General features: G+C 47.2%; 1 protein-coding gene across 1 annotated transcript in view; it reads left to right on the top strand.

Annotated features, from left to right (window-relative positions):
- LOC146776319 (polycystin-1-like protein 3) overlaps positions 1-12,797 on the top strand; it is a 729,731-nt gene that overhangs the window by 631,620 nt on the left and 85,314 nt on the right. Inside the window, exon 28 of the mRNA XM_085639623.1 lies at positions 12,616-12,747. Coding sequence (XP_085495749.1) covers positions 12,616-12,747 — 132 coding nt within the window. The remainder of the gene's footprint in view (positions 1-12,615; positions 12,748-12,797) is intronic.

Here is a 12,797-nt window from a genome sequence, read left to right as displayed (position 1 = left end):
GATGTTGTCAGAGTTTTGCAAGAAGAGGCTCGACTGCCAACGCAAATAGGAAGGGTGAAGAAGAGAAAGTTATCAGTTGGGAGCAGCAACCATTAATCTGCACAGTTGCCTGTGGCTGACAATATAATAGGGCTACCCAGGCTAGAAAGGGCAGGGGGCGGATCCCATCCGCCGCAACACTGTAAACAAGTAGTCTCACTCCAGAGAGTCAACAGCTTTGGTGGCGTCTAAAAAGACGCCCCCGCAGCCAATTCATGGTTTATATCCTGTATTAGCATAAACAAGGTGCGCAAATTATGGGAAATGGCTCGTCCTGACATGAATCCCGATTGGTCCGGTAGGACCAATCCTTCCATCAGCAGGCTGAGCCGATTGGCCAGAACTTTCGCCAGTATTTTTGCATTGAAACTGATTTAAGGAAAGGACCTAAAAGCTTTGCACTTGGTGGTGTTTTTATCGGTTTGAAGCGGGAGATGATCACAGCCTTGTGCATGGAGAGTGGGAGGATTACCATAGTATTTGCTTCTGTGTAAACTTTAAGGATAGGGACTAGCGCCCCTACGAAGCATTTATTAAAATCCGCTGCTAGGCCATCAGGCCCTGGTACACGTCCAGGTCGCATTTGCATAATGACCATCCGTGTTTCCTCTTCCTCTATATCTGCTGTGAGAAATTCCCTTTGTGTATTGCTGAGCCAACCCAAAGCTATATCCTCAAGATAAGGGATCACATCAGTATGTTGATCCCTGCTCGTGGAGTAGAGAGTGGAGTGGAAATTGGAAAAGGCAAGAAGGATATATTCAGTGTCTCTCTGTAAAGACCCATCAGCACCTTCCACCTCCAAAACATAATTGGAGAACCTGGGAGTTCATGCAGCCTCAGCTAGATCTCTCCCCGAATGCTCGCCCTTGCCATATTGGCAGTCAGCATAGTATTTAGTGTGAAATTTTCGCTCTGCCGCTGATTGATATTCTGGGACCAGATCTCGGAGCTTGGCCTGCACCTGCCCATTGGGGGCATTTGCGACTTGGGTCTCGATTATCTTAATATCTGCCTCTCGTCTCTGAAGCATCCCCCGGATGTTACACAGAATACCAGCCTGCCTTTGCGATGCATATACCACATATCTTTAAAGGCCTCCCAGATCATCGTCAGGTTCAGGACAGAGCCCATAGGCCTGGTAAAAAACGTGCATATCTCTTGTCGTAATTCTTCGCTGAAACATGTGTCTAATAAGGATGTGGGGAAAAGTCTAATAAGACTGGTAGGGGGAGACATATATTGGCGGCCGTAGATGCAGCAGTACCGGGGAGTGATTGGAAGTACCGGGGAGTGATCGGAATATGTGTGCGCAAGATGCTCTGTTTCTGGTGCGCCAGGCCCCGAGGCCTTGTGAGAGGAACCAGTAGTCGATGCGTGACCAGCAGGAGTGTACTCTTGAGTATAAAAGGTGCCCTCTTTGTGTGCAGGATGAAGAGCTTTCCAGATGTCTAACAGCTGGTGGTCTTTCATGATACCTCCTACATTTCTCCCCGCCTTAGTATGAGGACCTGGTGTGCTGTGGTAGCGATCCATGCTGGGGTCTAATACCATATTAAAATCTCGTAGATTAGGTACGTGGAACCAATGTCTAGAATGCCTAGAATGAGTCCCCATAGTTTGTCAAAAATACAGAGCGTCGTCTAAGTTGGGGCCATAGTAATTAACCATAGTGACGGTGTGCGAGACAAGGCGCCCGTCCCCACATCACACAGTAGTGTACCTGCTGGTTGTGGATGGAGCATTAGGGGAAGTGTTGGATGCTTTTTTTTATCAAGATGCTATGAAAAAGACAAGGGGACCCAAATACAATCGGTCAGGGACCTTGAGTAAGTTAACTGTTTCTAAAGACAATGGTCCCTAGACGATAATCAGATTCAAGTTAATAAATATAGACTCAGTCAGTACTATAGACCTCTGTCCAGCCAGACAGGGATTTAATATGCAATTAAAGAATGGTTTACAGACAATACACGAAAAACAGTATAAGTGGGATACAATCCTGCATCCAACTTAGCAAGAAAGGACATACAACATAAAGTAAGGGGTTCAGGCAAAAAGAGTTTGTTTGTTTAAAGTGCATTTCAAATGAAACAAGCAAAATATACATGAGACCCCATTACACATTTATCATAACAATTTGAAAAGTATATATGGTGTACAAAGTGTCGACGGCGTTTCGATCCCTTAAGAAGGTGCTTGGATCATCTTCAGGACATTTAAAATAGCATGCCTGTTTTCAATAGCCTGTAATTGCTATGTGATGGCAAAAATGGCCAGTGAACGTACGCCCTGAGTGGGGAACGTGGCTTCAACGTGGCAGGGAAAAGGAAAGCCAGGGAGGGAAACAGATAAAAGAGAACGTATAGTGAAAGAATAAGGAATGGAAAAAAAGGTCTTAATCCGTAACATCAAACAGGGAATTCCCACATGGGGTATCACCAGGGATCTTGACAGGTCCCCTCGAATCAGCAAGTGCATCTGGGATAAAGAGTAAGTCTTGCTTAGACTCCGATTGTTCCGAAATCCTGATGACACTCTTCTGAAATGGTGGGTGTGTTCCTTTTCCAAGAATAGACAGCGGGCCCTTTATACCTTAATGAGGCTAGAGGCCCATTTGTATGTTCTGTACGATGAGGCAATCTTCGGTTTAAGGCATTAGTAGAAGGAGTGGGAAAATATAATAGTTAATGTCACTGAGTGAAGCCCTATTGCTGCATCTCAGCCAGGTTCTAAAAGGGGGAATACAGATATAGAGGCTTGCACGGCCTCCTTGGCCAGGGACTGAGGCCGATTTTCCCGCTTATGGAATTCATGGGCCTGCTGTGGGATATTGAAGCTGTGTTGCTTCCCCTGAAAAGTGACGCAAAGCCTCGCTGGGTATAACATAGTATTGGGGTTATTGGCCTGTGGTAGCTTCCGCTTCACCGCAAGAAATTTCATACGGGCCACCTGTACAGCCATCATAAAGTCTGGGTAAATTGATATGGAGTTCCCTTCGTAGGTTAGATTACGCTTTTCTCTGGGTAGCTGCAAGACAGTGTCACGGTTGCGATAATTTAAACGCCTGGCAATAATAGGCCTGAGTGTGGAGCCAGGAGGGGGTCTGACAGTTAGGAAGCAGTGTGCCCTTTCCAACACCAGCTGCTTAGAGAGGGATGAGGCATCGAAAAGCACCACCAGCATGCGTTCCACATACTCCTCCATCCGCCCAGTATCTGTGGATTTGAGAATACCAAGGATGCGAACATTGTTCCTGCGTGAAAGTGTCTCTAGATCTTCATTGTTAGCAGGGATGACTTCCATGTTTTGCATTTGTTCCCCTCTCTGCGATGATACATCCTCCAGTCTAGAAATTCGTATTCGGTTTCGCTGATGTGCCCGGCATGTTTCTCTAGTCTTTGGGTAATGAAGTCCATGCGCATACTCAGAGCCCATTTTGGCTTTGATTTATGTAAGGCTTTGGCGCATGGTAAGCAGTAGGGAGCACACATCAGCATCTTCAGGCTGTGATTGTGATTGATGCCCTGTTGGAAGGTCAATGGGGGAAGTAGAGCACCCGGCCGCAATCTGTGTCACATATAGCAAATTGGGGCAATTTGTGTGGTCCACTCCCACAGGATTGCCTGGTAGGCACCACGCAGACCCATTAGAGGGGTGGGGGGGGGTCATTCTATAACAGGAGCATGTAGCCGCAGGCGATGGATACCCTCTTCTGCCTACAACAGGGACCCGGCTGTGTAGACCTCCAGAGCTCACATCTTCCACTCACCTCTAGAAATGTCAGAGCCGGCCCGCAGGAGAGACCGGCCCGTTCAGACCCTCAGTTCACACCCGCTCCAGTGCGGCAGCTCCCGCAGGTGAGTCCCAGGCCACCCCCTCTGCTGCAGCCTTCAGCACTGCAGTGGCCTTTAGCCTCCTCGGGCCGCCGTCAGGCATGGATGGGGAAGCCCCGGCCGGCAACTTTGGCCCCTCGTGGTATTTTGCGTCTTCACGGCCTGGCCGGGTTTCCGCACCTTCCTCCTTCTTCGCACACCGAGCATTGCCGTGTGCCGGTGCAGGGCTGCCTCTCGATCCTGGGGCACAGCAGCGGACTCCGAAAGGTCAGCTGCGATGCCTCCCAGCTTCGTTTCACCCCAATATGTGGTTTTCTCGAGGAGGATTCAGCACTGGATTTACCCATCTATATCATCGCAGCCGCCATCTTGTAGGGCCTGCCTGATCTCAGCATCAATGCACGTTGGGCGCACCTAGTCCCCAGCAGTCCCGGCACTCTTCCGCTTACACGACTCTGCAGCGGAACAGGTTAGGCATCTTGTGGGAGCAAAATTGCTCATCAGCGGTCTCAACTAGAGTAGGATTTTGTAGGTTTGGTGTCCCAGACAGCAGAAGCATCACTTGTGTGTGGCTGTCTTGCTCACCGGCTCTCTCGCGCCCCATTTTGCCGACCTTTTTTGAGACAGTCTCCCATTGTAAAGGATGTCACCTAAAAAAACCTTTGAAATGTAAACCTTGTAGTTCCTGTCACAGGCAGATGCCTGTGACAGCCACCTATCTGGTTTGTCTCTGCTTAGAGCCGAGCCATGACTCCTAGACCTGTGAGGACTGCCTCTTTATGAACCCAAAGGCTTTGTGGGAGTGCACCTTGAAGCTCCTAGTCACCCAATGCCGGTTGACTCCGCAACGCTTCAGGTCCTGTCACGTGAAAGGTCCAGGGCCCATTAACAAAGCCACTCCAAGCACTCGTCTTTACACTCAAAGTCGTCGGGTAAGTCCTGTAAGAAGTCAAAGTTCTCTTTTTCTTTGCAGATGTCTTTTTGGGTGGATTCTTATTAGTTTCAAACTCTATCAGCTATATGGTACTGCTAAACACACGTTCTGGATCCCACCACTAGGCACTAATGTGAGGAACTAGGGTGTATTATATGGTGTGGTTGTGAGACCTCACCGTGTAATACACTACCAGTCCTCCTAGGACCAGTCAGGTTCAGTTTGTCAAACCCTAGCTCTACCATGGGTAACGGTGGCTTTAAACAGTCAGGCTTCCACAAAGGAGCAAGTGTAAAGCATTTAAACAGCACCAAAATAATTGAAGACGAAAGAAACTTGACATTTAAGCAATCCACACCAATTTATAAAAATTGCTTATATTTTCATGAAATTATCAACATCAAAATGAAAAACATCCACTTGGGGGCTCTGGAGATATGGATTTTACAAGTATCAATAAATCAAGACTTTTCACATGCGAACAAATATTGGCAAATTTAACTGATTTGACTTTTAGAAACTTCTTCAAGAAAACTTTAGTCAAAGTGGAATGCAATTACTTAGAGCACTTCAGGTGACCACCTCTGGCAGGGAGACAGTCAAGGGAACCAGCAAGGTCCAAAGAAACTGTTACCTAGACAAGAAAAGCAGTCTTCAGTTCAGCTCCAGTGTCAGTGGCCCCTTGTCGTTGACTCCTAGGGAGTCGTCCTGATGCAAGGGATACTTCTTGGTACACGGTCCTGGAGGTTGACTTTGCCCACAGGGGTCGACATCCCACACACACATTGCAATATCACAGGTATATCTTGCAGTAGGAGTACAAAATATATATCAAAGTACAATGAAGCAAATAAGGCCAGCGACAAGGTGTCATACAAACTGCATCACAGTGGCTAAGTCAAACAAAAATGTCCCCACCATTTACCCCAATTCCGTTCATGCTTACAGGGGCAGCCTCTGGCTTCAAACACAAGTTTCTCTTACTGCGTACACCAGTCCACTACCCTTCACCATTCCGGTGGCGTAGGGGGCTCGGAAGCCTTCCAGAGGGCTGCAATGTCCTGTTTAGCTACTGTGGTAGCCGTCCCCAGAAGCGCCTGGTCCTCCCGCAATCCTCCTGCACCCTCAAAGACACCCAGGAGCAACATCTGTGATGATCGCTCCACCCCTCCTCCCTGTATCTCCTTTAGCTCCTGCACTATATTGGTTCAATAACGTATGATCACAGGGCATAACCAAACCATGTGAAAGACGTTGTGGGAGCATACGGACACCGAAAGCATGTGGGACTGGGAAGGAGGCTGGCTAAGTACAACCGATCTGGAGCAAAATAGGCACAGTGGAGGAAGTAGGTTTGTACCTGGCAAAGTCTAGAGGAAATCGTGATGACCCGGGAGCCATCACTGTGTCTCGCCAATCCTCCTCCTCCAGAGGTCCCAAATGGATCCAAAGGCATTCCCGCATGTCAATGGCATTGATAATTAAGGTGCAATATTTCTGGGATATGCCCACCTTCCCCAGTGCACCCATCAGGAGTTTAGCCTGGTTAAATTCATGAAGAAGTGTGTCTTGTGCTGTGTGGGTATTTAGAACATGTTGTAGGTGTAGATATTTGTGAAATTGTGATGTGGATAGCATGTAGGCAGATTGTAGTTCCTCAAAGGAGCACATGTGTGTTCCAGACCATACATCACCCAGTTGCATGATGCAGACGGCATCCCAGCAGGCACATCCCTCCAGTGCTGCCGCCTTCCTTACCCATGTACCCTGTCACAGGGGAGTCTGGAGAGTGAGCTTAGATTCCCATCCAGTGTGGCAGAGTGCAGCAAGCCAGCTAGGGAAGATCACACAGGTTAACTCTGGCTTTGCAGTGGGTACAGGAGCGCCATATAGCATAGCCATGACCCGGGGGAACCCCATCGAGGCCAGATACACACGGTAGGCTGGATTGAACCACTCCTGCTGAACCAGTCATTGATCACTAGGAGTTGCAATGTTAGGCAGTATAGGCAGAGACTGGCCAATTCCAAGGCCACCATCGTACAGCATCTGTTGACACCGGGTGAGTGGCAGTCATGGTCTAGAGTTGTGCCAGATAAAGGCAGTCACCACAGAGTCCCTTTCCCGGAACCCAGCGACGGGGCATCAGTTGCAGGAAGTTTTGAAAGATGTACAACAGCAGTTTTCCTCTTATGACGATAACTATCCTTCTGGGAGTCCAAGCTACACTCCGACGACTCCCCTGGGTCCAGCAAACTTTCAAGAATTGGGTCTTGATCTTGTGGGCTGCACTGCCACGAGGAGTGATGATCCAGTGATCTGTGCTACCAACTCACCCAGGCAGGCTTCTTCAGCTTTTGTAGTGCCTTGCTGCGAACAGAAAGTCAGTCAACTGACTCTTGGGAGTCTCCACTTCTGACTGGGCTTGGGGTACAACTTTTCCATGAACAGGACACAGCAGGCACAGTCCTTTCCTTCGCAAGCCCCATGAGCAGCAAGTGCAGTCCAACTTTGATTCATCCTCATCTTTGCCCATTCCAAGGTCAGCAAGGTAGTCCTCCATCAGCCCTCTCCTCCAGTCAAGGGAGATCTGAGTTCTGGGTGCCAAGGGTGCCCCTTTTATGCCCAGAAAGTTCCCTTAGGAGAGGCTGCGGTCACTAGTCAATGGGCTACTAGATTCTCTCACGACTGATGGCTTCCTGCCAGGAGGAGGTACACCTCCTCCAGCTTCAGGCCTCTATTGTTACCTGTCTTGGGAACTTGGGACCTGTTGACACGTCTCCCCAGGTGGGCATAAGGCTGTCTCATGGCCAACCTCAGCACATGGCTACTGAAAAACTGGGCAACAGAGTGGCAACTTTTTAAAAGTTGCATGTTGCAACAAATTACATTAATTTCGGCTTGGGCATCAATTCAGACTTAATATAACAAGTTGTTTGATACCTTGAAGGACCTACTTTGGTCTTATAAGTGAGCTAACTGATGCCAATTGGGTGTAAGCCATCCAAAATACACTTTTAAGGATCAGGGAACTGGCACAGAGGTCTGAATAACATGCCTCACTGCACTCTGAGTCAAAAACCAGCAGCATCAGTCCAAAACTATGCGGGTGACAATACAAAAAGAGGAATTTCTTTACATTCAGGCTATTGTTGCTCGCCTTTAGATATTGTACATCTCCTACAAGTAAATATTGCGGAAACTTGAGGTAGAGAGTGATATACATTTTTCTATTATTTTAAAGATCCAATTAGCATAATCTTAGCAGCCACCCACCACTTACCCCCTTTGTCTCTGCACTTAGGACTTTAGGAGAATGACTATGAAGCCGTTATAATAATTGAGAGTTTTACTTGCCTTTTTTCTGTACAGGGATTTGCGCTAATTTGTTTTATGGTATTTTAATCCTATATCTGGAGTTTTGGCTACAGTTTCATTAATGAATGTTTTATAGCTCAATAATGCTCAAATGACAGATCACAGAAGTTTTGACATTGTATTTGATGCGTTTTACTGTATTGATGGGCAAAACACACAAGATGATGGACGGAATGTTGCACATTGGCAAAACATTCACCCCCAGTCACAGATCTGGGTTTAATCCATCTTTATTTTGCTCACCACGCCACCCCAGTTCAGACATGGCCATATGCAAATCAGTCTTAACCCTGTGCCTCATGGGAACAGTCCAGCCGGAACTGCCGAGTCATGTCTTCCCTGGACCGGAATCAAGCATCCTAGGACCGGTTTCGGGGTTTCACCCCTCTTCAGCCAGGATAGCTGGACTCCAGTGGCGTAGTGTGCACGGGACCCACGTCTGGGCATACCCTTCCTACATAGGGTGAACAGCAAAACACACAAAATGATGGACGGAATGTTGCACATTGGCAAAACATTCACCCCAGTCACAGATCTGGGTTTAATCCATTGTTATTTTGCTCACCACGCCACCCCAGTTCAGACATGGCCATATGCAAATCAGTCTTGACCCCTGTGCCTCATGGGAACAGTCCAGCCCGAACTGCCAGCCATGTCTTCCCTGGACCAGAATTAAGCATCCTAGGACCGGTTTCGGGGTTTCACCCCTCTTCAGCCAGGATAGCTTGACCCACGTCTGGGCATACCCTTCCTACAAAGGGCGAACACTTAAACACACAAGATGATGGACGGAATGTTGCACATTGGCAAAACATTCACCCCCAGTCACAGATCTGGGTTTAATCCATCGTTATTTTGCTCACCACGCTACCCCAGTTCGGACATGGCCATATGCAAATCTGTCTTGACCCTGTGCCTCATGGGAACAGTCCAGCCCGAACTGCCAAGCCATGTCTTCCCTGGACTGGAATCAAGCATCCTAGGACCGGGTTCGGGGTTTCACCCATCTTCAGCCAGGATAGCTTGACTCCAGTGGCGTAGTGTGCACGGGACCCACGTCTGGGCATACCCTTCCCACATAGGGCGAACAGCAAAACACACAAGATGATGGACGGAATGTTGCACATTGGCAAAACATTCACCTCCAGTCACAGATCTGGGTTTAATCCATTGTTATTTTGCTCACCACGCCACCCCAGTTCAGACATGGCCATATGCAAATCAGTCTTGACCCTGTGCCTCATGGGAACAGTCCAGCCAAAACTGCCAAGCCATGTCTTCCCTGGACCGGAATCAAGCATCCTAGGACTGGTTTCAGGGTTTCACCCCTCTGCATTGCATTTGTCACCCTGAGTGGGAAGGGTATGCCCAGACGTGGGTCCCGTGCTCTCCATGCCACTGGAATCAAGCTATCCTGGCTGAAGAGGGGTGAAACCCCGAAACCGGTCCTAGGGTGCTTGTTTCCAGTCCAGGGAGGACCTGGCTTGGCAGTTCGGGCTGGACTGTTCCCATGAGGCACTGGGTCAAGACTGATTTGCATATGGCTGGGTTCAAACTGGAACGGCATGGTGAGCAAAAAAACGATGGATTTAGGCCCAGATCTCTGTACTGGGGTGAATGTATGACATTGTTCTGCATTCTGTCCATCAACTGTTGTTTTTGCACTTACTGTATTGATGGTCATTTGTATTTCAATGCTTTAAATTAAATACGCAAGTAGACTAAAACGTAAACTTTACATATAGGCTATGGTATTGGTGCTTTAGCCTCTATCCTAGATTTCAGTGAGACCTACTCTGAGGCTGCAGGGCCTCATGGCATCCTGCATCCTGCTGGTAACACATACCCAATGGCATATGCGGACTCTGCAGTGGGGCCTGAAACCCCAGTGGGCGCAGCATTAGGGAAATCTCTCCGACCTGGTCCATTTATCAGAGGGAATAGGAAACGATCTGCAGTGGTGGCTGATGAACCGAGATTGGATCAGCGGCAGACCCCTCTCCCTTCCCCACCCAGAAGTGACTCTAGTGACAGATGCGTCACTCCTTAGTTGGGGTCGCCATCTAAGAGAGGCGGAGAACAAAGGACTCTGGTCTCTGGCAGAGACTCGGCTCCACATCAACCTGTTGGATTTGAGAGCGATTCGCCTGACATGAAAAGCCTTTCTTCCTACTATCAAGGGAAGGCTGGTTTAGGTGTTCACGGACAAAGCCACCGCCATGTGGTATTGCAACAAACGGGGTGGAGGTGTAGACCTTGCATCAAGAGTACATATTCCTGGTGGTTCAACATCTGACGGGCTCTCCTAACACCAGAGCAGCTGAATTCAGCCGTCGATGCCTAGCGGATCACAAATTGCATCTCTAGCCAGATATGGTGAATGGTCTCTTCAGAGATTAGGGAGAACCTTGGACGTACTGTTACAGCGACAGTGCAAGGTCCCGCACCTGAACATGTCCATGCTTCGCCTGAATGCATGTAGATTGAGTGGGGACAGTGACAGTTTTTAACCTCCCTTCAGAAGTCTGTGATGTCATTCTGGCAGCAAGACATTTCTAAAAAAAAACTGCATACACCAGGCGTTCAGACAAATTTGTATGCTGGTGTGCTTCTAAAAATGTTGATCCCCTTTCGGCTTTTATATCTGAGATGCTGTTGTTTGTTCTCTCGGTTTCCTGGCAAAACTTTGCTTTGGGCACAGATAAAGGGTATTTTTTGGCCATATCGGCATTCATGCGGTTGATGGATCAGTCCTTCCTGTTTAACTCACCTGGTTTGACTCGTTTTGTAAAAATACTACAACATATGTTTCCCCCCAAACCCTTCATCATTCCCAAATGGGACTTGAACCTAGTGTTGACATTCCTGATATCCTGACGTTTTGAGCCCTTTCACAATTCACGCCTTTTGACCATTGAAACTGCTTTTTAAGTGGCCTAGCATCGTCCAGGAGGGTTAATGAACTGCAAGCACTCACTGAGCACCCATCCTTAGGCAACTTTTGTCTAACACGTGCCTCTTTCCTGCTGAAAGTAGTGACACATTTTCATGTAGGAGAGAGTCTTTTTAATAATAATAAAGAAACTCTTGGACATAATGTTCCCCACAGGCATGAACGATTGATGAACTTGTAGGGCCAGAGATAAGTAGAATCCGTTATGCAGAAAGATAGGAGGCAGTTACCCTTTTCAAACAAATGCAGCACATTTACTGCAGCAGCTGCTTCATGAACTAGCATACCAGGGAGACAGCTGAAAACACATACACTCTCATGGAGTGTCTCACAAAAATAGAAAAAAGAGTTCCAGGAAAGCAAGCACTCGTGCAACAATACAGAGAGCCAGTCAGAGAGGTGGTAAACCAGATATGCTCCACAAAGGAACAAAAAAGATGCTGGACGGCATAAAACAAATAAAGTCAGCAAATAGAAGGCAAGCAAACTTGAGTTACAAAATGGTAAGCAGTGGGCGGAATGTTTTCCTTGGTAAGCTTTCAGCATGTCCCCAATATCTCTTTGCAACAAGACAGCTGCACTGTCTTGAAGTCGTCAACCAAAAATTACAGCTTCTATGTTAAAAAGAGATAAACCGATATAATTTCACTAATTTATCAACGACCTCTGACGGCCCCACATTTTAAACCATCGCAGCACCATGGAGCCTCACCGCCTTTGTAAAATCACCAGTGAATATATCTTCAACATCGCTCTACTTCATAAATATTCTAATATGTAAATATTAATCAAAAGCAGCTGTCCCACAATGCACAATGCTTTAGGCTGAAAATGGGGTGAATCTTAAATGGGAAAGGACTTGAACTTTGGGTGAGGTAGGTTGATTTGGGTGAATTGATAGGACTAAGGGGCTCACAGGAAGACCACACAAAATCACATAAGATCTGTTTTTTCAACCGCTGTGCTCTTAAAGGGGGAACATTAACCCACATCCCCCAACCCCAACCAAGGATTGGTAAACACATTATATAGCTTTAAAGCACACGCTACAGAATCCACATAATAGTGCAATATGGAGTCACAAAACAAAATTGACTTTTACTTATTTGATGATTTATTTTTGGCCACTTTGCCTCTTCTTTTTAAACTTCATTCATGCTTTAGCCAACATGTGTTTCGTTGTCTTACGGTATTCCTTACGACTTCATTAGGGCTAAAACAACAGAAAAGCAACTTCCATTATAGAACTACATTCAAGACCTATAGATCGTCACATTGTCCCTCAATTGGTGACATCAGTCTGTTGAACATATACTCGTGTTGCATGAGGGTGGAAACTAATGCACGATATTTTAGAAATCTCTGTGCAGTCTGATGAGATATCCATGGCAAAACCATAGATGATATCTCATTGTTGAATGCAACTATGTTTGATGACCCTACATTGAAGCCTGCTCGTCTTTCTCTTCCTGTAGGTTATTAGATTGGACCCCATCTTGGGAGCATTGCTGGTCACAACATGCGTTGTCTTGCTGATGTTTGTGATCATTAACATCTTTCTGTCGGCCATGCTGATGGTGTTTTCGAAGCAGAGGCAGTTATCAGAGGTATGTGCATGTGCTTCTGAGTCAGTGTGCTAAAGAGTTCTCCTTTCTTG

The sequence above is a fragment of the Triturus cristatus genome, chromosome 12, assembly GCF_964204655.1.
Source record: "Triturus cristatus chromosome 12, aTriCri1.1, whole genome shotgun sequence".
In the NCBI taxonomy this organism is placed as follows: domain Eukaryota; kingdom Metazoa; phylum Chordata; class Amphibia; order Caudata; family Salamandridae; genus Triturus; species Triturus cristatus.
Note: the sequence above shows the minus strand (reverse complement) of the source record. Positions and strands in the feature narration are given on the sequence as shown.